At 63.6% G+C, this 27,079-nt stretch overlaps 1 protein-coding gene across 8 annotated transcripts; it reads left to right on the forward strand.

The window, feature by feature from the left end:
* The first annotated feature begins 1,074 nt into the window (after nucleotides 1–1,074).
* Nucleotides 1,075–18,878, forward strand: SBK1 (SH3 domain binding kinase 1). Of its 8 annotated transcripts, none has more exons than XM_063343630.1 (5): nucleotides 2,013–2,116; nucleotides 9,594–10,413; nucleotides 14,715–14,917; nucleotides 15,024–15,226; nucleotides 16,136–18,878. In XM_063343630.1, exons 3-5 carry the CDS (start codon nucleotides 14,722–14,724, stop codon nucleotides 16,916–16,918), a joined length of 1,182 nt encoding a protein of 393 aa, XP_063199700.1. In that variant the 5' UTR covers nucleotides 2,013–2,116; nucleotides 9,594–10,413; nucleotides 14,715–14,721; the 3' UTR covers nucleotides 16,919–18,878. The 8 variants fall into 8 exon arrangements, with proteins under 8 accessions (XP_063199695.1, XP_063199696.1, XP_063199700.1 ...); XM_063343629.1 differs by lacking the exon at nucleotides 2,013–2,116 and adding an exon at nucleotides 8,401–8,528; XM_063343631.1 differs by lacking the exon at nucleotides 2,013–2,116 and adding an exon at nucleotides 8,417–8,528 and having other exon boundaries at nucleotides 9,782–10,413.
* Nucleotides 18,879–27,079: the final 8,201 nt, after the last annotated feature.

Below are 27,079 nucleotides of genomic sequence, written 5' to 3' on the forward strand. Positions count from 1 at the left end.
CGACTGCAGGCACCAGAGGCCAGTCCAAGGACTTGGGGGTCTCTGCTGAGCCCCAGCCACCATCCCGGCTCAGGACCAGCGCAGGGCAGCTGAAACCCACCAGAGCTGCCAAGCGCGGGCACCTCGCAGCCTCGCGTGTGGGACCATCCAGCCTAGCAGCCTTCTAGACACATGGAAGAAGGTGATGGAAATGAGTTTGGGATAAACCATGCTCTGGGTTCGGTCCCCTCTCCCCTTGAGCAGCAGGGCTGGGAGCTTTCTGGCCACAAGAAATTAAAAAGCCATCGATTCTTGCCATTAGAGGGGGCGTGGCGGGAGCAGATGCACTGCAAGCAGAGCCACACACTGAATAATTCACAGCGAGAGATGATGAAGCCCGTGGCCAGGCTGGGGAAGCCTCTCCGTGTCCTCTGCTTCTGCCCCAGGGCATCCAACACGGGCTGGGGCAAGGGACTGGCACAGCCCTTGGTCTTTGGGGCCTGGTGGGGTCAGCTCTGCTCCCTGAGCTGGTCCCAACAGATGGAGAACGATGAGACTCCAGAGCTGCTCCATGAGAGCATGTGGCCACGTGGATAATGGGGCTCCCGACCCAGCACGCTGCCCCCGAGGTGGCCTGTATTGTTCCCCGGGAGTAGCCGGCGTTGCTGGCATGGTTGCTCTGGCTTGCGCTGGTGGCACAGAGCCACCCTTTATAGGGCAAACATGCCACTCATGGGGCAGGGACACCACTTATGGGGCAGGGACACCCCTCATGGAGCACCATGGTGCTCCTGCTGTGCCCAGCAGGGACTGGCATGCTGTGCCCTGCCATGTCCCACTGTGCCCGGCCGAGCGCGGCAAGCAGCCCCCTGGGAATGGCTCCCAGGTCACCTTCTCCATCACCGTTGCAGCTCAGGGCACCTACGGGCACCCAGGCCAAGACAAATCCCCTCCCTGCTTGTGCCGTGTCCCCCGTGCCAAGGACTGGACAAGGCAGAGCCCAGGGAAGGAGGAGGAGACAGAGCACGGGTCTCTCAGTGACGCTCAGAAGATGGGTTGAGTTTGCCAGGTCTCAGCTGCGGTGCTGGCGAGCCCTGTGGCAGCAGCCCGGAGCCAGGAAGGGGCGGCTGGAGCCTGGGCAGGGCCAGCGGCGGCAGCCAAGGAGTTAACTTCCCAGCCTCACCGCATGAATCTGGAGCTATTAATACTCGCACGCTGGTTTAGCTGTCAGAGCGAGCGGCTGCTCTGCCGGTGAGACAAGCCCCGCGGAGCTGCAGCTCGCCGACCACACAACTTTCCTCTGCGAGCGTGCGGGGCTGCGAGCGTGCAGGGCTACCGGCCCAGCTACCTGCCTGCTGGACCCTGCCGGACCCTGACGGACCCTGCCAGACCCTACCGGACCCTACCGGACCCTGCCAGACCCTACTGGACCCTGCCAAACCCTGCCAGATTCTGCCAGACCCTACCAGACCCTGCTAGACCCTACTGGACCCTGCCAAACCCTGCCAGATCCTGCAGGACCCCACCAAACCCCGCCGGACCCCACCTGCTGCAAGCCCCCGTGCAGGGGACACTTTTCCCCCCGGAGTGCTCCCGTCCTCTCTGCCCACCACCCTCCAGTGCCACATGGGTGCTGGGTGCCGGAGAGGGGCAGCAACTTTCCCCGGCCTCTGAAGCATCGCGGGGCTTGGCCGGGACCTCCTTCTGCCCTGCCAGACCCCTCGGCCTGGGCGATGCCACCCCAAGTCCCCACTCTCACCCCCTGAGGACCGGTGCTGCCTCTGGCCGTGCTGCGCGATGGGTGCCGGGGTGGCATTGGGCATCACCGGCCCCGGAGCGAGGGCGACGCGGGACACAGCACAGCCCTGTGCTGCCTCCATGTGCGGTGAGCAGCCGGCCCCAGCGCTCAGCCCGGCCGTCTGAAGGGCTCCCCGACACCATGGCCCCGGGCAGGCAAGCGTGAGCCTCCTGCCACCGGCAGCACTGGTGAGGGGGAGGAAGATGCCAACACGCCTCCAGTGCTGCCTGGCCTGCGGTCCCCCTCGCCCGGGCACGGTGGCCACCGGAGCCGAGCGATGGATTCCTTTTGCTTCGTCTGTTTCCAGAAAGAGGAGCTGCAGCCCCTGCACCTGCACAGGTCAGTGCCGCCGTGCCCAGCTGGGCCATGCGCCGATGAGGGGACGTGCCATGAGCCCGTGACAGGCATGGGAGCACGGCGCCGAGCTGGGCTGGCGGATGATGCCTGGTGTTGAGAGCTGCCTTGGCTGTGCCAAAGTTTCCCTTGGAGCAGGCGCATCCCCCTGGCCAGAGGAGACCATGGCCGGGCGCTGTGCCCTGCTGTGCCATGCCATGCCGTGCCGTGCCGTGCCATGCCGGGGAGAGGCTGCGTGCACAGCACGTGTGCGCATCTGGCATGTCCTTCCCCAGCAGCAGCTCTCCAGGGCACGGGGTGGGCGTCCTGTGCCGTGCTGAGCATGGTGTGCCCATGGGAGCGGGGCTGTTGGCAGCAGTGTGTGAACCCAAGGCATCCCGGAGCCATCCCACCTGCTCCCCTGGACGCAGTCCCCAGCCCGATTCTGCTCTCAGGGACTTGGGGGTCAGGGGGACGGGGTGGCTAGGGGGTCCCCGAGGGGGGCCACGAGGGTCCCCAAGGCCTGGCCATCTCGGCAACGGCACCGGCGTTCGCCTCCCCCTCCTCCCCGAAAGCTCCTCTGCCATCCGCGCTGCTGAGCGGCAGCCAAGGCGGATGTGGCGGTGCCGGAATTAGCCAGGCAGCCGGCAGGGATGCGAGGTGTGAACGCCAGCACATGGCGTGCCCAACTGCTCCTCCCTGGCACCCAGCCACTGCCAGCTCCCGTCCCGAGCCGCTGGCGCCGGGGCAAAGCTCCCACCCCACCGCGGCCGGGACCCCCCCACGAGCACCGGCTGCCCACGGCGAGGGCCGGGTGCCGGGCTGGTGGCCAGGCAGGGCTATTGGCTGCCTGTGGGCGCGTACCAGTCCAGGCAGCCTGTCCTTCCTCCCCACTGTGCAAGAAGCTGTAGGATTTGTTTTGGTGTAAATCACGTCTTTTTGGCGCCTCAATTCCCGTGAATCGTGTCCCACGAGCTCGGCGCTGGCTGGGAAGGTGCCAGGAGGCAGGGGGGGACAAGGGGACCGGGGGTGGGACAGGGGTCTTGGTGTGGATGCTGCTGGAGAGGGGCGCAGAGCATCCCCGGGGCTCCCATCTTACAGCCCGACCCGGGGTCGGAGCCGACCGGCCGCACCCAGCCTGCGCTGGGCCACAGGTGGCACGAGTTTGACGTTCTCAGCCAGGGAGGGGAGCACCCAGAGTGACAGTGTGGTGGCCTGAGGTCCTGCATGGTGGCCGCAGGGACTACCTCTCCCCATGGGGGCACAGTGCAGGGCGGACACTTGTGGCTTGTCCCCGGAGACCTCTCCCTGTCCTGCCCGGCTGTGCTGGGAGGGCTCCCTGTCCCCCAACGCCCCCCCGCCCAGGTTGTCACCAGCCTGTCCCTAACAGCTTTTCCCTGGGCCTGCCGCCAGCCCGTGGGGCCGGGACTGTCATCGCCTGCCACCGCCGGCACAGCAGCTACCGGGGTGGGCTCCCCCGGGGCTGGGGCGGGTGGGGGGTGGCGGCAAGGGGGACCCAGCGGGTGCTCCCCGCTCTGCCACCGTCCCACCGCATGTCCCTGTCCCCCCGAGCCGGAGAGAGCGCGTGGGCCCACGCACGCGGGTGGGTGGCAGCGTGCCTGTCCCCGCAGCCTCGCTAGATGGTGCCAGGAGAACGGGCTGCGAGCGGAGGCGGCCGGCGGGCGGGCGGGTGCCGGACGGTGCCGGGGGGCCAGGGCAGGCCCCGGGGGCTCTCCCCGTGCTCCCAGTTCAGTCCCGCTTGTGGCTTTGGCCCCGTTTGGTGAGGGGGTGGGAAATGCTGGGAGCGGGATCTGTGGGTACAGCTGCGCCACGGCCCCAGGCAGCGATCCAGTTGGCATCTGTGGCTTCAGATAGGGGGTGGGAGGGGGATAGTGCCGTGACCCCGCTACACCCCCAAATCCCACCTCCCCCAGGAAGAACCCCCCCTTCTGCTTCTGTTCAAAAGAAACCCGTTCAAAAGAAAACCCTTCCGTTTCCTTTCAAGCCAGTGGCTTAACAGTCATCATTATGCTCCAGAGTCAACACCGTGTCAGAGCACCCTGCAAGTGGTCCTCAGGCAGACGGTGCTGACCCAGCCTGGGCCGGGGAGGGTACAGGAAGCATGCAGGAGACTGTGTCCTCCCACACAGCTGGCTTGGGTCCATCCTCTGCCCCCCCGGGAGCACGGGATGGGAGCTGGGGGGCTGCGGGAGGGGAGGCAGCCCAAGGGCTGCTGGCAGCAGCTTGGCATGTCCCCACGGCACCACGGGCTGCGTCTCCTCCCTGACCTTGAGAGCAGCTGCTGGGAATCTCACCCCGGCAGCCGCAGCAGGGGATGGCAGCACGCCATCGGGGGGGACCACCGAGGCGGGGGGCACTCAACCCCCCACCCCAGCACTGCGGGACCCAGCTCCCGCCGTCCCCCTTTCCCACGGAAATCCCCCTGCCTGGGCGCTGTCCCCAGGGACCGAGGGGGGCACCCAGCCCCCCCCCAACATGGGTCCTGCACCCCGGGTGGTGATACGGAGGGGTGCCAGGCGAGTGGCACAGGGAGGGGGACAGCGGGCAGCCAAGGTCACACCGGTGCCCGCACCGAGTGGTGAGGTGGCCTCACCGCAGGGACAGGGCAGGAGATTTCGGGGTTCGGTGGATGCTACTGTGGGGGGGCGGGGGGGAGACATCCAAAAGCAGCTGGGAGACGCCACCAGCGCTGCAGCTCCCGGCGTGCTCCGCTCTAGCGTCGCCCTCCCTCCTTCCCTCCCCGCCTGCTCCTTCCCAGCATCCCTGCCAGCATCTTACGGCAGGTTTTAGCTCATGTCACCGGAGCGTGACAGGCTGCGGGTGGCCCTGGCACCCCCTCACCCACGTGCTGTGCGGCCCCTTGGCCCCCACTCTGACAGGGCGAGGGGACAACCGAGAGACAGCGAAGGGACGACGAGCGACCTTCTTGCTGAATTTGGAGGGATTTGGGCTTGATGAGAAATATTTGGGGCTTTTCAGGTCATTTCCCTGCTGCCCACCCTGTCCTGGCACACCCCCCGTGGCACCAGCTGGGATATTTCCTTTCCGAGCAGAAATCCCGGGGGCATTCCTGGTCCCTTGGGATGGAACTAGGTGATAACCGTGTTTGATCCGGCTCCTTTCATCTCCCTGATCTTAATTAGTTATTAATATTCTCTAAGTGCTTTGAAGACCCCGAGCTCGATGCAAACCCCGACTGGTGCTACTGGTGTTCAATCTCTGCCTGACCCACGTGCTGGCGATGTGCTGGTCTGCCCCATGGAGCCCCACGGAGCCCTGCTGAACCCCCATGGAGCCTGCTGAGCCCTACAGAGCCCCATTGAGCCCCACGGAGCCTTGCTGAGCCCCACAGAGCCCCGCTGAGCCCCACAGAGACCCACGGAGCTTTGCTGAGCCCCATGGCAACCTGCTGAGCCCCACGGAGACCCATGGAGCTCTGCTGAACCCCATGGAGGCCCACAGAGCCCCATGGAACCCATGGAGCCTTGCTGAGCCCCATGGAGATCTTCCAAGCCCCACAGAACCCCAAAGAGCCCCACAGAGCCCTGCTGAGCCCCATGGAGCCTTGCTGAGCCCCGTGGAGAGCTTCTGAGCCCCACGGAGCTCTGCTGAGCCCCACGGAGCCCTGCCGCAGCCCGATGGCTCAGCCTCCATGTACCCGGGGCACGGCACAGCCCCATCCTCCAGCACCGGGGTGGTGACACCGGGAGCCGAGCCGCCTGCGGGGCCTGTGACACTGTCCCCGCAGCCCCCCACAGTCCCCGGTCCCCGGCGCCTGGCTCCTGACCTAGAAACAGCCCCGAGCTATAAATAGGGCGAGGGGAAGGAGAGTGGAGAGGCAGAGCTCGGAACACAGCGAGCGGGAGGCTGCGAGAGCCGGGGAGCCGCAAGCCAGGGGACGGATGGCACGGCAAGGGCAGGCAGGGCACACGGGGGCCTTGTGAGGGTGCCGTGGGAAGGGACGGGGCTGGACCCTCTCCGTCCCCACCGGGCGATGGAGCGAGGCATGCGAGGAAGGCTGTGGTGGCTTTTACCAGCCCGTGTCCTGCCTGTGTGGCAGCACCTGGAGCACCCCAGCTCTGTCCCATCTCCCTCACCGGCGCCACCGTCCCCCTAAGATGCTCTCCTGCCCTGTGCCAGCCCTTTCCCAGCCCCAACGCGGCTGGTCCGAGCACCCATCCAGCGCCATCCAGCTGCCCCGGCCTGCTGGGTCACCAGCTCCGGTGACACAGGGGACAGCATTTCTCCTCTCGGTGGGGATAGTCCATACTCGGAGCATCCGAGCCATGGGTGCCGGGAGCTGTGGCAGGGACCGGTGAGCGGAGCAGGGATTGAGGGGACCGATGAGCGTCCATGAGCCACAGCCACCTCTCCCACTGCCCAGGCCGGACACCGGCCGTGTCCCGGGTGGCTGCCGGATGGGAGAAGGGTGGCAATGTCACAGCAGCGCCTGTCACTGAGTTAAAGAAAAGTGTCAGAATGTGATTCAGCCTCTTGCATTAAAGTCATTCATAAAAAGACTAATTGCTCTGCTAAACTGGAAGCGGATTAGAGCCGCCGGTGAGTCAGTGGCGATGGCTCCTCTGCCCTCCCCGGTGGCGGGGGGCTCGGGGGACAGTGGCAGCTCTGGTCCCTGGTTGTGTCTGATACAACTTGCCATTACCCCTTGGAGTGTGGGGCAGCCCCACGGCTGTGGGTTGGCTCAAAGTGGCCTCAAAGTGACCCGGGGCCCAGCAAAGAGCCAAGGAAGCCCCAAAGCAAACCATGACCTTGTGACAAAATGTCCCTGCTCAGCCCTGGTGAGCGCAGGAAGAAATCCATAAAGACGGGATCTGCCCTGGGATGCTCCAAGGAGGATCGTGGTGCCGACCCCTCACCCTCCTCTGGGTGAGCTGCCACTGTCCCCCGGGCTGGAGGTGCCCGGGAGCTCCTGATGCCCGGCGCTGGCATCACTTGCTGAACAGGTTGCCAAATGTTAACGCAGCTGAAGGGAAGCCCGGGTGGCGCATCTGCCTCAGCGGCTTTCCCTGGCTCTCTCCGAATGGTCCCGCCATTCCTGGGTGCGTGGGGCTAAGCCGCGTGTCCTGCACGTGTTTAAGAGTGGGAATTCAGAAGGTCCAGCCAGGCACTGCCCGCAGCCCAGGGTGGGCATCACCCGCGCTGAAGGAGAAGAAATACAAAGTCTTGGAAGGCTGCAGGAGAGGAGGAGCCGGGGAACCTGGAAACAGCGGGATGGGGTCCTGTGGAAGGACATTTCTGGTGCTGATGGTGGCGAAGCCCAGATCATAGAATCACAGAGTGGTTTGGTTTGGAAGGGACCTTGAAGATCACCCACGAGGCTACCCCCTGCCCTGGGCAGGGACACCTCCCACCACACCAGGTTGCTCCAAGCCCCGTCCAACCTGCCCTTGAACACCTCCAGGGATGGGGCAGCCACAGCTTCTCTGGGTGACCTGGGACAGGGGCTCACCACCCTCACAGCCAAGAATTTCTTCCTCAGATCTCATCTCAATCTCCCCTCTTCCAGTCTAAAACCATTCCCCCTCGTCCCATGGCTCCCCTCCCTGCTCCAGAGTCCTTCCCCAGCTTTCCTGGAGCCCCTTTAGGGACTGGAAGGGGCTCGAAGGTCTCCCCGGAGCCTTCTCTTCTCCAGGCTGAACCCCCCCAGCTCTCTCAGCCTGTCCTCACAGCAGAGGGGCTCCAGCCCTCCCAGCATCTCCGGGGCCTCCTCTGGCCCCGCTCCAACAGCTCCGTGTCCTTCTGCTGTTGGTGCCCCAGAGCTGGAGGCAGCACTGCAGGGGGGTCTCCCCAGAGTGGAGCAGAGGGGCAGAATCCCCCCCTCGCCCTGCTGCCCCCGCTGCTGGGGATGCAGCCCAGGGTTTTCCAGACTCGAGCTACCGGAGTCCTTCGAAGGGCTGAGGGGCCCGATCCTGCCCGGGTGCCGGTGCCTGTCCCTCCTCCCCCTGGGTGGCTCCCCCGGGCGGTGGGGCAGGAGGAGGAGGAGGAGGAGGAAGGCGGCTCCTCCGGCGCAAACCCTCCCGCGCCCCTGCCTGCGCCGGGGTGGGGTGGGAAGGATGGAGGATGCCCCGCATCCCCCCCAGCGCCCGGTGATAACGGCGGCGGAGCCCCCCCCTCCACCGCGCCCCGTTTCCCCTGCGCGTCCCCGGGGGCTGCGGGGCGGCGCCGGTGGCGGGCGGAGCGCGGGGCGGGGCGGGGCGGCGGTGAGGGGGGGCCGCGCTCCGCTCCGCTCCTCCGGTGGCGGTGGCGGCGGCGGCGGGGCCGCGGCATGAGCCCGGCGGTGCGGGTGGCGAGCGGCCCCGGGCGGGGGGCGAGCGGTGGCGGCGGCGGCGGCTCCTCTCCCGCCGAGGACGGGGGGCGGTGGAGGCTCCCCCCTCCGGTAAGGCGGCGGTGGTGGTGGTGGTGGGGAGGGGGGCGCGGGGTGGGGGGGGCACCGCCCGCTCCGGTACCGGCCGCCGCCTTTGTGGCGGGGCCGCCCTTTGTCTGCCCGCACGGCGCGGGGCGGGCGGGGGGGACGCGGGTCCCCCGGTGCGACCATCACCCGAATTACCATCGCGGCATGAATGGGATGGGGGGGCGCCTCCCGCCGCTCCCCGCAGAACCGGGGAGGGGGGGGGGGGGGGGGTGGTCACCGGGCGACGCGGGTGCTGCCCCCGGGGGGCTCGGCCGGCCGGCCGGCCCCCCCCATCCCGGGGAAGGAGCGCGGGGTCCCGGTGGCGGGTCCCCTCCTCCGGCCGCCGCCACCTGCGCCCCGGCCCTGCGGCGGCGGGGGGCGGGGGACACAAAGTCGGGGCCGGGGAGGGGTGAGGCGTGAGTCCCACTTGGAAGGAGTTGGTGGCAGAGCGGGGAGAAAAGGGATCCCAGGGAATATATTTTTTTGGGGGGGGGGGGCTCCGTAAGGATGCGCTGAGATGGAGAGCGGCGGGGGAAGGGGAGCAGGGAGGGGGGGCGGCCCCGGGGGCAGCTCAGGCCACCTCCCCACGGCATCTCCCCTCGTCACCCCCCGATTCCCCCCGCTGCCGGTGCGGGAACCGGCCTCCAGCCCGCACCAGCCTCCCGCCGGCTGCGGCTGGGGAAGGGGAGCGTGACCCACTTTCCTCCCGGTCTCCGCGGGCGGGCGACGCCAGCCGGGAGTCCTGCCGCAGCTCGGGGACAGCCGAGTGGCACGGGGCTGGGGGGCGGGGGGGGCACACGGGGATGTTGGCTCTGGACACCCCTCTGCGCTGGGTCTGGCGTCGGGGTGTCGCCTGCCCGGGATGTGATGCCCAGGATGCGGGGATACAGCAGCCCCCACGGTGTCTAAAGGCCATGAAGCCCCTTGGAGCAGAGACGGGGCCAGTTTTCACAATGGGGTGACGTGCCCCGATGTCCCCAAGAGCCAGAGGGGCCGAGGGTGGCCCTGTCCCCCCCGGGCAGGTGCAGTTCGGGGCGTTTGTCTTTGCAGATCCCAAACGTGCGATGCTGCCGGCGCTGGTGGAAGAGTTTTGGGAGGGAGATGATGACAGGCTGATGAAACCAATCAAACAATGAAGTAATCATAAATCCCCGGTGCCGGCGGCGAGGCGCGGCGAAGGCGGGAGGAGCTGGAGGCTGGAGTAGCCGAGGTCCTAACGAAGCCATCCTGCTCCTCAGGGGAAAAATTCCCGGGAGGCAGAAGCACTGAAAGGCGGCCAAGGTCCTGCCCTCGGGGGCCGATGGACGGAGACGGCGCGGTGCATCCGAGGGCAGGGAAAATCCTGCCGGCAGCTGCGGGAGAGCAGTGCGGAGGGCACGGAGGACGGCGGCAGGAGGGGAGAGCGGTGACTCCCCGGGGAGCGGCGGCCGCTCGTCCCTCGGGAGGACAGTGAGGGCTGCTGCAGGAGAGAGCCCGGGCGCTGCTTCATCTGCTCTTCCCAAATTTTTCCTGCGGAGGCTGGCTGTGAAACCTGAATCCTGGGACCAAAGGCTGAAGAAGGTTGTTGTGGGCTCGTGGCCGGGATGGGAGATGGTTCCCGCTACAGGGGATGCTACGGATGGGTGTGACGGGGCCTGATCCCGAGACGTCCCCGCCGGGAGAGCGGCACCCACCGACTGGGACACCACGCGGTTCTGGGTGTTCGTTGGCTTTGCCGAAGCCCATCCTGGTGCTGGTCAGTCTGCTCTGGTGCAGGCAAGGAGCCGGTATGGGAAACTCTGGATAAGTGGGAATTCAGTGCCCTCACGTGGAGTGGAGTGTCCCCAACTGGGGGCACTGGGAAGTCACGGTTGCTGCTGCTTCGGCGGAGGTTTGTTGCTGGTTCAGGCTCGTGGCGTAAGCGGCACGTGAGGGTTTCCCACCGCCACAGAGCCGGTGAGAGGACGTGGGGATGTGCCCCATCCATCCCCTCCACGGGAGGTGGCGGGATGCTGGCAGAGGGGCTGTGCCCAAAATGCTGCCCACTTGCAGCCGCCGGCCTGTGTCCCTGTGCCGTGCGTGACCAGCCACCTCCCGGACACGGTCGGCTTGTCTGGAGTGGCTTTGGATGGCCCTGGGGTGGCCCATGGGTGAAGGGACCCTCTCCCTGCCCGTGTTCCACTGCTCTGGGGTGGGATGGGATGCAGCGGCCGGGTCGGCTGGAGGATGCAGCGGGTACCTATAGCCCTGACCCCCGGCAAGATGCCCGTCCTCCCCCTGCACCCGCGGAGACATCGTCCTCGTTTGGCCAAGGTGCCTTTGCCAGCCCTCCCTGGGCGCCGCTGCCCCCGGGAAGTACAGCTAATAACGCCTCGCGCGGGTCCCGGTGGCGCCGAGGAGGAGATGAGAGGATGTCCCCAGAACGGGGTCAGGCAGCAATGGAGGCGGCGCAGACTGGAAATGGAGTGGGAGGCAGCGGCTAGGCGCAGGGCACGGCCGAGGCACCGCCTGTTCCCTCGCCACGGTGGCACCGGGGCAGCGCCGGGGTGGTGCGGGAGGTGGGGGACCGGACACGGGGATGGCCAAGAGCTCGCTTGGAAATGGCTTTGCTGGCTCAGCGGGTGGTTTGGAGAAAATAAGGGAGGTTTGGGAGCCGTCCGGGGTGCGGAGGGAGCGAGACCCTCCCGACGGGTGCCCTGGCCTCCAGCCTGCCGGGCTGGGGGGGAGTCAGTGTTACCCGCTAACGACCAATGCCAATTACTCCATAATTAATGAGCACGCTGCCATCGTAGGGAGCATCGCAGAGGCGGGAGGGGATGGGGATGGGGGAAATGAACGTTCTGCAAAATATAGGTGGTGCGGCCGGAGCACCCGCAGGGACAGAGCAGCACGTGCCTGCACCCGCCCCGCTGCCAGGCATTTCTCATTTTCCCCCTCTCTAAAGAGAAATCCGGGTCTTGCAAAGACCCTAACCCTGCCCCACGTGGTTTTTCCCTTCGTTTTCCCAATTCCTTGCCCCAGAGCAGCCCACGGTGCAGGACCTGGTCTCTCACCATGCCGCCTGGCCACAGAGACCCCCACGTTGGGCTCAGCCCCAAACCCTTTTCCTTTGGCCCCGCTCAACATCCCGCTTGTTTCCTGATGCATCCAGAGGGGGGTTTTCCCCCCCTTTTCCCTCTTGATTTCCAAGCAGCTGCTGCTCCAGCAGCCTCCTCTGCCGGGTGCCCAGGGCAGCTCTCCCGGGCGGCCTCTGCTCCTCTCAACGAGCTCTTAATGAGTTTGCAATTACTTATTGGCAGAGCCCGTGCGCCCAGGGCCGGGCGTGCAGCAGAGCGGGATGCGGAGCCGGGGAGAGCATCCCTTTGCCGGGAGCAGCATTGGGCTGGGAGTGGGTTGGCGGTGCCGGCCCCGGTACCCGGTGGAATGCCGGGCTCCGGATACGGGATTCCATCCTCCCGGGAGCCGCTCCACGGTGTTGGGGATGGAGCCGGGGAGGTTTGGGGAGAGGAGCGGCCGTTGCCGACGGGAGACGAGTGGCTGCCTATAAATACCTGCCAGGGAGCGAGGAAGAGGTGGGTGGATTATCCTCCTCGCTCAATGAGATAAATGGTTCTGAAGCTTAAACACAGAACAATTTTAGTCTGAATAGTAGGAGAAACGGTTCAGGACGCAGAGATGACGGCATGAAGCGCCTGCGGTGAGCGGCGGGGTCCCGCTGCCGCTTGGCAGCATCTCGGCTGCCCGGGGTGTCGTGCCGCGGGGGCCTTCGCCAGGACTCAGCCGGGATGCGCATCGCTCCTCCCTGCTTTTCAAAGCGCCAGGAACACCCGAAACAACCGGGGTGGGGGGGGCCCGTGCGCTGGGAAGGTGGTTTGGGCTTCCCTGGGTTTGGGCTCCTCCGCCCCGGTGCTTGGGAGCCATGCCGGGGAGGCGAGAGAGGAGCCGCCGTGCCGGGAAAAGGCCCCGTTTCTGCTCCGGTTTGGCACGATGCGGCACGCGGCTGCACGGGCGGGCGCGTCGGAGTGACTGGTGTGGGCATGGGAGGCAGCCAAGGATGAGGGACCTCATCCCTGGCCATGCCAGGCGGGATCCCGGCAGGGTCACTGGCGGCAGGAGCCACACCGCAGCCGGTTTGCCCCCGCTCGGGCTCCATAAACCACCCCAAAAGCAGCAGCCGCAGCCCTGGGGCGGCTGCACAAGGCGGGCAGGCGGCGGGCAGGGACCTGGGGTGGTGGGACACCCCTTTCCCATGGGTGTTCCTGGGTTGCCGGTCGGCAAGGAGCTGCCGGGCAAACCCAACAGGTTTAGCCGAGGGGAATAAACCAAACAGCCCTTGACTCGGAGAGCGCTTTTCAGCCGCCGTCAGTCCCTCACCTCCTCTCTCCCAACCCACCGGCAGGTTGTTTTTTTTCCCCAAACTCCGACTTTGCCGACTTGAATAATTGCGTTTCAACACCGGTTAATTAAGAGACATTGACGAGCGTGATTGTAAACTCAAGTGTAGACAGAATTCTTCTTGCAGGATGCTGGGAGCTGTTTTTAGTCATGCCTCCATCGAGCTGCCGCGCGGATCCACCTCCACCTCCAGCACCCCGCCGCTGAAACGGTGCTCCTCTTCCAGGAGGCCAATAAAACACTATGGAGATGAGCCGCTTTGGAGATCTTATGAGTCAAAGCCGTTACATTTTTGGAACATCATGATGTTGAAGTTCCTTTTCTATTTTTTGCCCAACTTCCCAGGAGAAGAAAAAAAAAAAAATATATATATATAATAAATGAAGAAGCTGAGCTCTGCTTTGGGATGAGGGGCCGGTGGAAAGAAAGGAAGGGAGAGGTTGGAGATGAGGCTCAGCCACGTTGGGAAAAGGCTGGGAGGAACCTCGTGCATCGGGCAGGATGCTGACCCCCGGGGTGGTTCGTGGGTGCTTTGAAGGGGGGGGAGCGGGGGAGGTCTGGCACCGCTTGGGGGTGGCTCTCGCACCCGCTGTGTGGCCGTGGCATGGGGTTCAGCCTGTGGGCATCGTCCTGGCTCCCTCCCACGGACTCAATCTTATGCGGATGTGAGCTCGCCGCCCGCCAAACACCCGAATGGGTGTTTGGCGGGCGGCGAGCCCACGTCCGCAGCCGCTGAGAGCCCACGCCGCAATCCCTGGCCACTCGCAACTCCATCCCGGCACCGATGGGACCCCCGGGTGCCGTCGGTCCCGGATCAAGCTGGATTCATTTATTAATTTTATTTATTTATTTATTTATTTCCCCGCCTCGGTGAGACGCCGCGTTCAAAAACCTAAATATAAACCAACGCCCGCTCGGCTGCTGCCCCGTGATTTTTTGGCAATATCTGCTCCAAAATAAAAAGCAGCCGGAGGGGCGGCTTGCGCGGGGCGCTGGGTTCGTGCTCTTGGCAGGGGGTGACGGAGGGTGACGCGGCGTCCCGAAGGCATCAGAGGACCCCCCGGGATGGTTTTGTTTGCCGTGGTGGGTGAGTCCGAGCTCGGTTCTCCTCACGGGGATGGCCGGGGCGAGGAGGAACCGCTCCTGGTTTGCTGGAATGTCGGTGGTGTTGTCCGTGTTCCGGGCGTCCTGGTTGGGGAAGGCAAGAGTCGGTGCCGATGGATGGTCAGAGGCGTATGGCGGCGTGAGGTGCTGCAGAGCCATCGTGTCCCGCTCGGTGCCTGCGACATGGCCCTGGCCCGGCTCCGGAGCATCGCTGGCTCGGGAAGGGGCTCCAGTGCTCTGCAAAGGGTGAAGGGGACACGGCTGGCTCCCGGTGTCCCCACTGGGGAGCCCGAAAGGGCCTCAGCTCCCATCCTGCGTGGTGGCTGTGAACACAGCAGGGCCAAGGAAATGCATGTGTGTCGCCATGTCCCTGCCCTCCTGGCTCTGCCATGCCCCGAGCCCTCGCTTTGCCCCCCGGCACCCCCCCCCCGAGTCAGAGTCACGGGGGCCAGAGCACCCCCTGGCCCTGCCCCCCGTGGCTGGAGCATCCTCTGCAGAGCCGTTGGGTTGGTGGCCCCTGGGGACAGAGGGCTGGCACCCAGCGGGTGCTGCTCGGCACCGCTCCGAGCGTCCCCCTGCCCCTTCGCAAGGCGCCGTGGCTGCCAGCCCCGGGGACGGGACGGGATGGGAGGGGATGGGGCGCGGGGGCTTTGCAGCACCCACCAAAATTGGTGACCCACCTCTGCCTTGCAGCGCAGCCATGAGCGCGGGTTCGATTGAGCAAGAGCCGTCGCGCAAGCTGGCCTGCTGCGGGGTGCCCCTCATCACGGAGGACATGCAGTCCCTGGCCATCCGCACCCTCTCGGGCACCGACATCAGCAAGCACTACGACCTCATCCGCGAGCTCGGCAAGGGCACCTACGGCAAGGTGGACCTGGTGTCCCACAAAAGCACAGGTGAGGGGAACGGGAGGCGCGTGGGGGACGCGGCCACGCTGGGAGCAGGGTGCCCAGCATGTCCCAACCGTGCCCTGGGCTCACCCCCATCTCCTGCCCACCACAGGCACCAAGATGGCCCTGAAGTTCGTCAACAAGAGCAAGACGAAGCTGAAGAACTTCCTGCGGGAGTTCAGCATCACCAACACGCTCTCCTCCAGCCCCTTCATCATCAAGGTCTTCGACGTGGTCTTCGAGACTGAGGACTGCTACGTCTTTGCTCAGGAGTATGCCCCCGGCGGGGACCTCTTCGACATCATCCCGCCACAGGTGGGACCCTCCCGACGCTCCTGTGGAAGCCTTTTTGGGGTGTGGGGGTGGTGGGGGCTCAGAATCCCCAGGGTGCTGAGCAAAGCTGCTGCTGTGCTTCGGTGGCCATGTGGGAGGGGGCGTCATGCTCAGGGACCAGGTCAGCCCCAACCGTAAGCACCTAGAAGCAAGTCTGGGACCCATCAGCCATCCCTGGGGTGGCCTGAGACCCATCACCTGTCCCTAGAGTGGTATGGGACTCATCATGCGTCCCTAGGGTGGCCTGAGATCCATCACCCGTCCCTAGGATGGTCTGAGACCCATCACCCATCCCTAGGATGGTCTGAGGCCCATCAACCATCCCTAGGGTGGCCTGAGATCCATCACCTGTCCCTAGGATGGTCTGAGACCCATCACCCATCCCTAGGATGGTCTGAGGCCCATCAACCATCCCTAGGGTGGCCTGGGACCCATCAACCATCCCTTGGGGTGGCCTGGGACCCCTCGTCCATCTCCGGGGGTGGCCTGAGACCCATCACCCATCCCCTGGAGTGGCCTAAGACCCATCACCTGTCCCTAGAGTGGTATGGGACTCATCATGCATCCCTAGGGTGGCCTGAGACCTATCACCTGTCCCTAGGATGGTCTGAGGCCCATCATCCATCCCTAGGGCAGCCTGGGACCCATCAACTATCCCTTGGGTGGCCTGAGACCCATCAACCATCTCCTGGAGGTCCTGAGACCCATCACCCACCCCTAGGGTAGCCTGGACCCACCACCTGTCTCCCGACTGCAGAGAGCACCCCAGATAAAAGCAGCCATGACCGCGTCACATGTGTAATGACATAGCGATGTGACGGTCCCCGAGCTGGGTGGGATCACCATGGGGTTCAGTGGCGGGTGGCTGACGCCATGTCCCCGCGCCCGCAGGTGGGGCTCCCCGAGGAGCTGGTGAAGCGCTGTGTGCAGCAGCTGGGCCTGGCCCTCGACTACATGCACAGCAAGAGCCTGGTGCACCGGGACATCAAACCGGAGAACGTCCTGCTCTTCGACCGCGACTGCCGCCGCGTCAAACTGGCCGACTTCGGCATGACCCGCAAGGTGGGCTGCCGGGTCAAGCGCATCAGCGGCACCATCCCCTACACGGCGCCCGAGGTCTGCCAAGCCGGCCGGGCAGAGGGTTTCGCCGTGGACACCAGCATCGACGTCTGGGCTTTCGGGGTGCTCATCTTCTGCGTCCTCACCGGTAACTTCCCCTGGGAGGCGGCGGCGGCTTCCGACGCCTTCTTCGAGGAGTTTGTGCGGTGGCAGAAGGGGCGGCTGGGGGGGCTGCCCTCGCAGTGGCGGCGCTTCACGGACAGTGCCCTGCGCATGTTCCAGCGCCTGCTGGCCCTCGACCCGGAGAAACGCTGTCCCGTCAAGGAGGTTTTCTACTTCATCAAATGCGACCTGATGGCCGAGGTGCGGCGCCGACCCTCCTACCGCTCCCGCAAGCACGCCGGGGACAAGCTCCCGGCCGGTCCCCATCGTCACGAGGCGGCCGGCTCCTGCACCCCGGCCCCGCTCAAGAGGACCGTCCTGACCGAAGGGAGCGGCCCCCGCGGCCCCGAGCCGAGCGCGGCCCCCCCGGGGACGGCCAGCAGGACAGACGGACGGCAGGATAAAGGCAAAGGGCAGATGGTCCTGGCCACAGCAATAGAGATCTGCGTCTGATGGCGCCGGGGCGGCACGCGGTAGCCGCCCGTCCTGTCCCCCCTCCCCGGGGACAAGGATGGGGCTGGGGAGCGTGTTGCTCGTGGTGATGGCATGAGCCGGGACCAGGCTCCGGGTCTCCCAAAGCAAAAAAAAAAAAAAAAAAAAAAAAAAAAAAAGAAAAGAAAAAGAAAACAAAAGTGAAGAGGAAAAGGACAAAACTGGTTGCGCTCCGTAGCGCCGAGGATGCTGAACCGCCCCCCCCTGCCGGGGTGAGGGCACCGCTCGGCGCCGGGGAGGACATTGGTGCCCCCTCCGAGGCTCCCCCCATGTTGGCATGGGGAGGGGGCTCCCCGTACGAGGAGGAAGAGCCGGGAGGGGCTCTGCGTGGGTGGGGGTCACCCCCGAGGGGTGGGAGGGGTCTGGGGCAGCCAGTGCCCATCGGCTCCCCCCGACCCCGTGCTTGCCCCCCGGCCGGGGCGCGAGAAGGCCGATGACCCCGCACGGTGGAGGAGGCCTTTGGGGAGGTTTGGGTGGGTGGCGATTTGCCCCCTTCCACCCGTCCCTGCCCCGCTGGTGGGGGGCGGGAGGGGATGGGGAGGTGGGCGCTGGGTTGGTGATGGGGGAACCTGGGGGTCGCTGGCAACCCGGGACCCCCGGCCTCCCCGGCTGCCTCCCTGCCGTGGGAGGTGCTGGCAGCCATCGATGTAGCAAGTGTCCCTGTCTGTGTGTCGTCGTGCGTCCCAGCCGCTGGCAGCCCCTGTGTCCCCTTGCCTTGCCCCGCTGGGTGGCCGCACGCTGGCCCCAGACCCCCGGCCGGAGGGACCTGTCCCCTCCCAGCCGGGAGCTGCGCTCCGGGCTCCGGTGGTGGCTGTGGTGCTGGCTGTCCGGCGGGTGGGATGCTGGGGGCCAGGCTGGCTCTGCTGTGGTGGCGTCCCCTTGTCCCCTCTGCAGACTTTTTTGTACCCAGGGACTGGAAACGGTGGCACATCTCCAGGGCAGGACCTGGGGAGCAGGGGAGGGGGCGTGCGGTGGTGTCCTGAAGGTCCCCAGGGCTCCCTGCGCTGTCCCCATCGCCCTCTTTGCTGTCACCCCTTCCCCGAAGCCCGGTTCCCCTCCCCTGGGGCCGGCGGGGAGGAGGCAGCGGGGTAAATCCCCCCCCCCCCGGGGCTGGCTGCAGCGAGGCGGGGCGGGGGGGGGGTGGCAGGAGCCACTGGTGGCCCCTTCGTGACGAGGCCGTTATTGGGGGTGTCAAACCCTCCTGGTTTCGGGCACCCAGGGCAGTGGGGAGGGGCTGGGGGGGCACCCCAAGGTGGCAGCACCCAAGCCCTGGCACGGTTCGGGCTTCCCTCCCACGGGGTGGGTGCCGTGGCGACATCCCCCCCCCTCAAATCCCTCTCCCCCCCCCCCCCCAATTCCCGCACAAAGGGCTATAACGCTATTCAGCAGCAGCAGCAGCAGTTTACACAGCAGGCGGGTGCCCGGCCGGACCCCCCCCGCCACCGCCGCTGCCCCCCGACCCCGCCCCCACGGCACCCACCCCCCCACCCCCCCCCCCCGCCCGCGGTGCCGGGGCCGAGGGCCGGTTTTAGAAGTAGCATCGCCCCGATGTAGAGACGCTAGGCGCCGGTTTTTTCTCCTTTTTGCCTTAGGTCCCTCCATGTCCTCGATCTTTCGTGCAATAATGTAGATAAGGGATCCCCGCCGCCCCCCCCCTCCCTTCCCGGGGAGGGCCCGGTTGTACCTTTCCCGGGTGGTCTGTCCCGCTGCGGGGGGGGGGGGGGGGATGCGGGGGGGGGGGGGTGCCCGGGTGTGATTTCTGTTCCCGTCGAGGTCGCTGTGTCGGTAGGTTGTCGGGTTTTTAATTTCCAGTTCCCTCGGCTGTCGGGTTCCGGACCTTCTTCCCGTAGGAGAGGCTGTAGTGTCACAGACGTTACCTCAGTTTGTCACTGTCGAAAAAGGATTAAAAAAAAAACAAAAACAAACAAACAAACAGACAAAAAAAAAAAACCACCACAAAAAAACCCCACGAGTAAAAAAAAAAAAAAAAAAAAAAACACCATAAAAAATGACAAAATACATAGTTATAAAAGCAACAAAAAAATTCTCAATGGCGGTGAAGACTTTTTTTTTATTATTATTTTTAATAAATAAAACAAACGTGGTGCTGGTGCAGCTGCGGGCAGGTGGGCAGGGGGGGCACTGTCCCCTCAATGTCACCCTGTTGTCCGTCCCCCCCCCCAAAGCCCACCGTCGTGGCCACCCCAGGGTGGGAGGGAAGGGGGGGGGGGCCGTGGGACAGGGTGGCAGCACCCATGGGTGCCGGGGGGGTGGGGGGTGGGGGGGGCACGACGACCCTCGGTGCAGCCCCCTCCGCGCAGGCAGGGCTGCTCGACGCCAAATGTATTCCAGCCACGTCCGCAGGCTAATTTCAATTTCCTGGTAATTATGCAAATGAATGTGGATTTAATTAAGGGCAGATTTCATTAAAGTCTTCTTGGGGAAATGAGAACAGGGCGGGGGAGAGTGAGGAGGAGGAGGAGGGCGGCGGGGGGGGGGGGGATGAAGGCAAGGCCCGCCCCGGAAGATAAATGTCTGCAGGGGGTGCCGAGGGGATGGGATCCCTTGGGGGGTCCCGCTGCTCCCTGATGTGGGGAGGGGGCTCAGGGACCCCAGCCTGGAGGCGGGGGGCTGTGTGGGGTGGCATGGGCGGGGTGGGTGTGGGTAGTGGGGGCCAGCGCCTGGGATGGACCCTGGTAAGATCCGGTGGGTCTCCAGGGGAGGGGGGCGGCAGGCGGTTCACCCCCCGACTTCAGCATCATCTCCTGTCTCTTCCCATCAGGGCAGGCAAAGCGGTTCTTCGGCACGTGATTGATTTTCTTTTTTTTTTTTTTTTTTTTCTCCTTTTCCCCGGCTAAAAATACAGATTTGGCCACGCCAAAAGGTCTAGGAAATCAATGTCATTGTCACCAGGCGCTGGCTGGAAGGACCCTCCCCTCCCCGATCGCGGACAAAAAAAGGAACCGCTGCCATTTGACGTCTTTGAAACGAACCGCTCGGGTTGCTTTCAGCCGAACTGTCTTTAATTCAAAGTGAAATGGCTAATTTTATCCCAGCAAGGTCGAGGATGCTGAGAGCCCGTCCGTGCCGGGAGGAGGATGGTGGCGGTGGTGGGGGCGGGCAGGGGGCGGGAAGCTGCTTGTTTCCAGGTGAAACCTTCAGACCCCAAAAAACCATGGCAAAAGCGGCGGCTCGGCAAAGCCACGGCCTCCCCTCGGGGTTTGCTCCCGGGCTCGGCCGGGAAAGCGGCCGCCGACCTCGGGCAGCTCCCGAGCGATGGATGAGCAGCGCGGGCACCGCTCCGAAAGAAAATCACTCGTAGATTTTCTATCGGTGCTGGATGCGGGATGGGGGCAGAAGGTCCAGATCCACCGGCATCCCGTAAAAACAGGTGATTCCCCAGCCGGGAAGGCCAGGAGGTCCTGCCCGCGATACTCAAAGCTTGTAATTTCATCAAAGCTTCAATTCCTGGAGCTGGGATTTGCCCATTTTTTGCTTAGAGATGCCGAGCGAGCCGCTGCAGCCCCAGCTGAAATCCTGGAGGCTGAGAGTAAAAATAACGGTGAATGATCCACTCATTTGGAGCGCAAATGATCGATGCCGAGCTGGCATCGCCAAAAAATAAATCTCAACCCCAAACAAACCCTTTAAAAGGAAAACATTTTGCCACCCAGATGCTGCTTCAGCTCCCCGATGATTCAGGAGGCGGCTGCGGGATGAGGCCCGCCACCAGCATCCCTGTGCATCCCGATCTGATCCAGGACGGGAGCGCAGGGGGTGGGCTGCCGGCGGCTTCCCCGGCCACAGCTGGGAGATGTCAGGGGGATGCGAGAGTGAGAGCGTTCATTAAATGTGCTTCTTAGGGCTGATCCGCTTTCAAGAGTTTCCAAAAATAGCGGCGGCACTGCGCTGAGGTGGGCGTTGGGAGGAAATGTGACTCGTGTGCTACCGGTGCCCCACGGAACGGGACGAGCTCGAGGCCACCGCGCAAAATGAGGCACCCGAGGGAGAGCACGAGCCACTGCTCAGGGATGCTGCCGAGAACGGGGTCTGTGACGGCAGAGAATCACAGAATGGTTCGGGTTGGAAGAGACCTTAAAGCCCACCCAGTGCCACCCCCTGCCCTGGGCAGGGACACCTCCCACCACACCAGGTTGCTCCAAGCCCCCTCCAACCTGCCCTTGAACACCTCCAGGGATGGGGCAGCCACAGCTTCTCTGGGCAACCTGGGACAGGGGCTCACCACCCTCAGAATGAAAAATCTCTTCCAAATACCTAATCTCAATCTCCCCTCCTTCAGTTTGACACCATTCCCCCTCGTCCCATGGCCGCCCTCCCTGATCCAGAGTCCCTCCCCAGCTTTCCTGGAGCCCCTTTAGGGACTGGAAGGGGCTCCAAGGTCTCCCCGGAGCCTTCTCTTCTCCAGGCTGAACCCCCCCAGCTCTCTCAGCCTGTCCTCACAGCAGAGGGGCTCCAGCCCTCCCAGCATCTCCGGGGCCTCCTCTGGCCCTGCTCCAACAGGCGTCCCGATGGCCTTTCTGGTGGCTACAGAGCCGCCTACGGAGGGGATGCAGCTCGGACTCATCCCCTGCCTGTCCTTTCCGCAGGGCCCCTCCACTGTCTGTGTCTCCAGCTGCCGGGGAGGCGACAGACAGACGTCAGTCAAAGCCTGGTGGATGCTGAGGGCCCCTGCGGGGACAAGCTGCCGGAGCAAAAGCTGTCCTGAGGTGGGGAAAAATCCAGCCCCGTGCCACGTGGGATGGTTGAGCAGGGCCACGGGTGGCGGCAGAAGGGAGAGGTGACCTTGCGCGGCAGATCCAGCCACCTTCAGGCAGAGGGGGAGCAGAGCTGGCTGTGCTTCCATCCCATCCCTCCGCAGCCCATCTCCCAGGCAGGTCCATGCTCGGTGGAAAGACCCCCAGGACCCCTAGGGCCAAATTCTGCGGGGTGCCAACAGCCTTCACCCCTGCCTCAGCCGCCAGAGGATTTTGGCACAGGGTAGAGGAAGGCAGGAGGCTGTTGGCATCTCCCACTTGGCTGCGGGCTCCCTGCAACGGGTTTGGACGCGTTTTTTCACCTAAAGGTGTCTCTTCCTGTGGAAAACCCTGTGTTTTCCACCAGGGCGTCTCTGCTGAAAAATGGGTGGGTTTGTCAGCTTTTCCACCACGATTTTGGGGTACGGTGAGGTGCCGGGGCCCAGGGGAGGTGACGGGGAGCACACCCAGCCCTGCACACACACACCCCCCACCCCCCGGGTTGGGTTACGGGCTGCAGCTCGTCAGGCCTCCCGCGTTGCCATGACAACTGCAGCATCCCAGCCTCGGCAAGGACGGGAGATCTCCGCCATCCCCACCGCCGCCTCGCCCGGATGGACACAGCTCGGCACGGTGGCGCGGGCAGCGCCCTGCCCTCAGACCCAGCTCAGGGTGCCTCGGGCAGCACCCCAAGCCCACGGCTGAGCCCAAGGTGCCATTTACGGTGCTCCACGCTCCCCCTAATTCAGACCTTCCTTCGCATCCCTCCGAAAGCCCCAGGGCTGGCAGCGGTGGGGGCTGGAGAGGCTTTTCCTTCCAGGCCCCCTCCACGGCGTGCCCCCACCCAGCCGATGCACAACTCGCACCGCGGCAGGGCTCTCCCCCAGCCACTTCACTGGCAGAGCATCCCTCTGCAAGACACGAGGTCCCCAGGCTGTCCCCAAGCGCCCTCCCGTCCTCCCTGGGAGGGGGGGGGACAGAGTGGGCAGTGGGCTCCCGGATTGCAGATCCCGCTCCCCCAGGCACCCCGGCTCTCAGGGCAGCAGGGCCAGCGGGGTCTCTGGGTTCAGCATTACCCCAACGCTAATTAGAGCATCGTCAAGGGCGGCTCTCGCTCCCAGCAGCCACGCAAGGAGATCCCGAGCTAAACCCTCGCTGACATCGGTGGCAGCGGGCTGGGGAGAAACTCAGCTCCTGGTCTCCGAAGCTGCTACACCTCCAGAAAGGTCTCATTTGGAAAGGATTAATACAAGATTAATAGAGGCTTTAACAAGCAGTGAATCAAGCGCTAATGGAGCCCACCTTGTAAGCCATCTGTAACACCTCAGGGGCTTACAGGCATCCAGAACATGTCTGGAACATGCTTAAAATGGATGTTAATCACCTTGTAGCCCTGAAGACACCCCACCGGAATGAAACTTTAGGACAAAAGGTTGCGGATGAGACAGAGGGAGCCTGCTTTTTTCCCCCGGCAGAGGTTTGATTTACAAGGATTGCCCCCCCCCGACGCTGGCATGAGGGCAGGCGGAGGAATTTGGGTCACCCTCGTGCCCCCAGGGGCTGGAGCTGCGTCAGGACCCCACGACGAAGCAAGGCCAGTTCTAAGGGACAGCCACATCCCACCCAAAGCGTAGCCATCCCCATGGAAGGGCACCTGTCCTGGCCACCGAGCAGGGTCTGGAGGGGTAACGGGACACCGCTCGGAGCAGGGCAAACACCAAAGCTGGCCTCTGGTCCCTCTCCCTGGGCTACATCCCCCTCCTTGTGCCTATCAGCACTGCCCCTGATGAAGCTTCACCCCTTCACCCTTCTGCTTCGCACCTCCCCAGAGAAGATCTCTGCCTCCAGCACTGAACCTCTGCTGACTGGGCCTGACCACCTGGTTGTCCTGTAAGTGCCACGCGACGGCACTCAGGACGAGCTGCTCCGTGACCTTCCCTGGCACCGAGGTCAGACCCACAGGCCCGTAGTTCCCTGGGTCCTCCTTCCACCCCTTCTTGTGGATGGGCGTCACGTTTGCGAACCTCCAGTCAACTGGGACCTCCCTGCTTTGCCAGGACTGACGAGAAACGATGGACAGCGGCTGGTGAGCACTTCCACCAGCTCCCTCAGCACCCTGGGGTGGATCCCATCCGGACCCACAGACTTGCATACGTCTAAGTGCTGTAGCAGGTCCTTCACCATTTCCCCTTGGACCATGGGGGCTTCATTCTGTTCCCTCTCCCCATCTTCTAGCTCAGGGGGCTGGGAACCTGGAGAACAACTGGTCCTACTACTAAAGACTGCGGCAAAGAAGGCATTAAGTCCCTCAGCCTTTGTCATTATGTTTCCACCCTGTCTAATAAAGGATGGAGATTATCCTTAGTCCTCCTTTTATTGCTAATGTATTTATAGAAACTTTTTCTTTTTATTGTCCTTAACATCAGAAGCCAGATTAAGTTCTAGCTGGGCTTTGGCCCTTCTAATTTTCTCCCTACACAGCCTCACAACACCTTTGCAGTCCTCATGAGTGGCCTGCCCTTTCTTCCAAAGGTCCTAAATTCTCCTTTTCCCCCTGAGTTGCGACCCTATCTCTCTGTTCAGCCAGGCCAGTCTTTCCCCACCCCGCCCCCCGAGGGGCTCATTTTTCAGCACATGGGGACGGCCTGCAGGATTCCCCCTCTGCTTGCAGGGTCAGGAACTGAACCTCATCTTGGCTGGCTTCCAGGCTTCCCGAGGGAGGCCTGATCTTGCGGAAGGAGAAGCATGGGGTGAGAGACCGGGAACCAGCACAGCTGACCCTCTCCTCCCTCAGCACAACAGTCATTTTAGTCTTACAGCAAACTCCGGGCAGCGTGAAGCATCCAGCTCCAAGTCACTAACCAGCTTTCGACTGGAGACAAGCTACTGCCATTTTTGGGAACCATTTGTTCATGGCAAAGCCTCCTCTGCTCGACCATGGAGTAAGTCCAGCTCACCGCAGACCAGACCTGCAGATCTGTGCAGCTGCTCCACAGCTCTCAGGTACACGTTCCCTGGCCAGTCTGCTTTGAGAGGGTACCAGCATCCCAGCGCACAGCCACAAACGGCTCAGGACCTTCTGCTGGAGCTCTGGAAAGGACAAGTCCCACACCCAAAGTCACTGCTCAGAGCACAGAAAGGCAGCTGCCTTCCAGCAGGAGCTTCACAGTATATGAGTGCCTGCAGCTGTGTTGCATGAGCTCAATGCATTCTCCAGGTGCCCAGCAGTGGTGGCCAGCTGAGGGCGAGCATCGAGCTGAGTCAGAGGGGCAAGGACAGCCATGCTGCCCTGCCCTGCTCCCTCCTTCCCTCTCCAGATCAGTTGAAGAAGTCTCCCAGATTTCAGTCACTGCAGCATCAACATCTCCACTATTAGATCAACACCAGCAGCACAACACAGTAGCTTCAGTCCAGAGTCAGCAAACATGGAGCATCACAGAATCACAGAATGGTTTGGGTTGGAAGGGACCTTAAAGATCATCTAGTTCCAACTCCCTGCCCTGGGCAGGGACACCTCCCACCACACCAGGTTGCTCCAAGCCCCCTCCAACCTGCCCTTGAACACCTCCAGGGATGGGGCAGCCACAGCTTCCCTGGGCAACCTGTTCCAGTGCCTCACCACCCTCACAGTAAAGAATTTTTTCCTGATATCCAATCTAAATCTACCCTCTTTCAATTTGAGGCCGTTACACAGTGTCCTATCATAACACGCCCTAATAAAGAGTCCTTCCCCATCCTTCCTGCAGGAAGGTCCTGGGCAAACTGGTTGCACGCAGGTCCATGGGAGCCACCTGAGGTTCCTGATCAGCTGTGGAAACTTGCTGGAAACAAGAGTCTTTATCTTTGAAATCACCTTTGAAAGCTCACAAAGATCTCAGGAGGTTCCTGATGTGCGGAAAATGGCAAACATCACACAGGTCTTCAAGGAGGAGGTCTCGGGGGGGGGGGGGGGGGCAGAAGTAACCCCCAGAGCCATCCATTCACCTGCCAGAGCAACCAGGCACAGCAGGAGGAAGGACAGAAACCCACAGCCAGGCAAAGCCCCACCAGCACAAGTCCCCTAGCCCACCCTGAGGGTTTATATACCCCTCCCAGCAGCAGCAGCTGCATGTGATTGGCCAGTGCAGGAGCAGGGAAATGCGGGATTGGCCAGAGACAGCAGGGCAGCAGGGGATTGGCCAGGAGTCCCTGCAGCCCAGGCCAATCCCAGCCTGTGGTGGGTCTTACAGCCAAGGGCAGGAGGAGCCCAGATTGTCTTCTCCTGCAGGACCTGGGGGTGTGATGGATGGATGGATGGATGGATGGATGGATGGATGGATGGATGGATGGATGGATGGATGGATGGATGGAGACAAACTGCCCTACAGCCCCTCTGCTGAGCTCCCAGGAGCACTTGCAGTACCAGCAGCCCCCACCTTGGCCCAGCACCATATGAAAACATCCAGACAGAGCTCCTGCCCCGCTCAAAGGGAGCGAACCCGGCTGCTCTTTGGGACGGGGAGTGGTGTTGCCGTTGGGTTATGGCTGTGCCAGGGGCCAGGTGAACCCGCACAAGGCACTGCCGGCACCGGTCTCCTGCGTGACCCAGTTAGAGCAGTTCAAAGAGCTCCTCGCGCACTGGGCTGGTATTTCAGCCTGAGCCATCCGCTGTTCCAACGAGTTTAATTACCCACATCTGAGTCATCCCCGGCCCCGCTTTATCAAAGCTCGCAGCCTTGCAGACAAACCGCCCTTTGTGCTCCTCCAGCCCCTGTCAATGGGGAATTGCCAAGTACCAATTAATCAGCGGCTCCTGCTGCGATGGGCTGGGGAGATGGTGCCCCAGGAAGATGGAGATCAAGGAATAGAAAAGGGCCACTGCGCGCCTGATGGGACAGAGTTGGGATGAGAGCCTGGGTCCTGATCCCAGACTGGGAAGATGATGGGGAGGCACACGTTTTCCTTGGCGGGGATCAGCCATATCTTCATCCCGGCTGCTGGTCTCACTAATCCCCGAAGCATTTCAGCTCTCCAGCATGACCAGGTCTCTTGTGTGGTGGTCCAACAAGCTCTCTAGGTGCAGAGACACCTGGAAATCCAGCAGTGGCGGCTCTCGGCCAAGAGAGAGATGCATTATGGCGATGCCAGCTAGAGCAAGGCAAATACTTGCGAGCATGGGAAATATGTGGACCAAGATCATCCAGCTTGGTGAGGATGGTTGATGTGGGGACAAGCTCCAGCAGGCCCATTAGCTCCTCCTACTTCCCGAGCCAGCTGTGGGCCTCTGGAGATGAAAACTGGTGCCCAATTTCTATGCCGTGCCTATGGAGTTCACAGGGAGGGCAGTAAATCCTGTTTGCTGGGGAGTGATTTTCAGGCTGGCAGGTCT

The sequence above is a fragment of the Chroicocephalus ridibundus genome, chromosome 8 (genome assembly GCF_963924245.1).
Source record: "Chroicocephalus ridibundus chromosome 8, bChrRid1.1, whole genome shotgun sequence".
NCBI classification, from domain to species: Eukaryota; Metazoa; Chordata; class Aves; order Charadriiformes; family Laridae; genus Chroicocephalus; species Chroicocephalus ridibundus.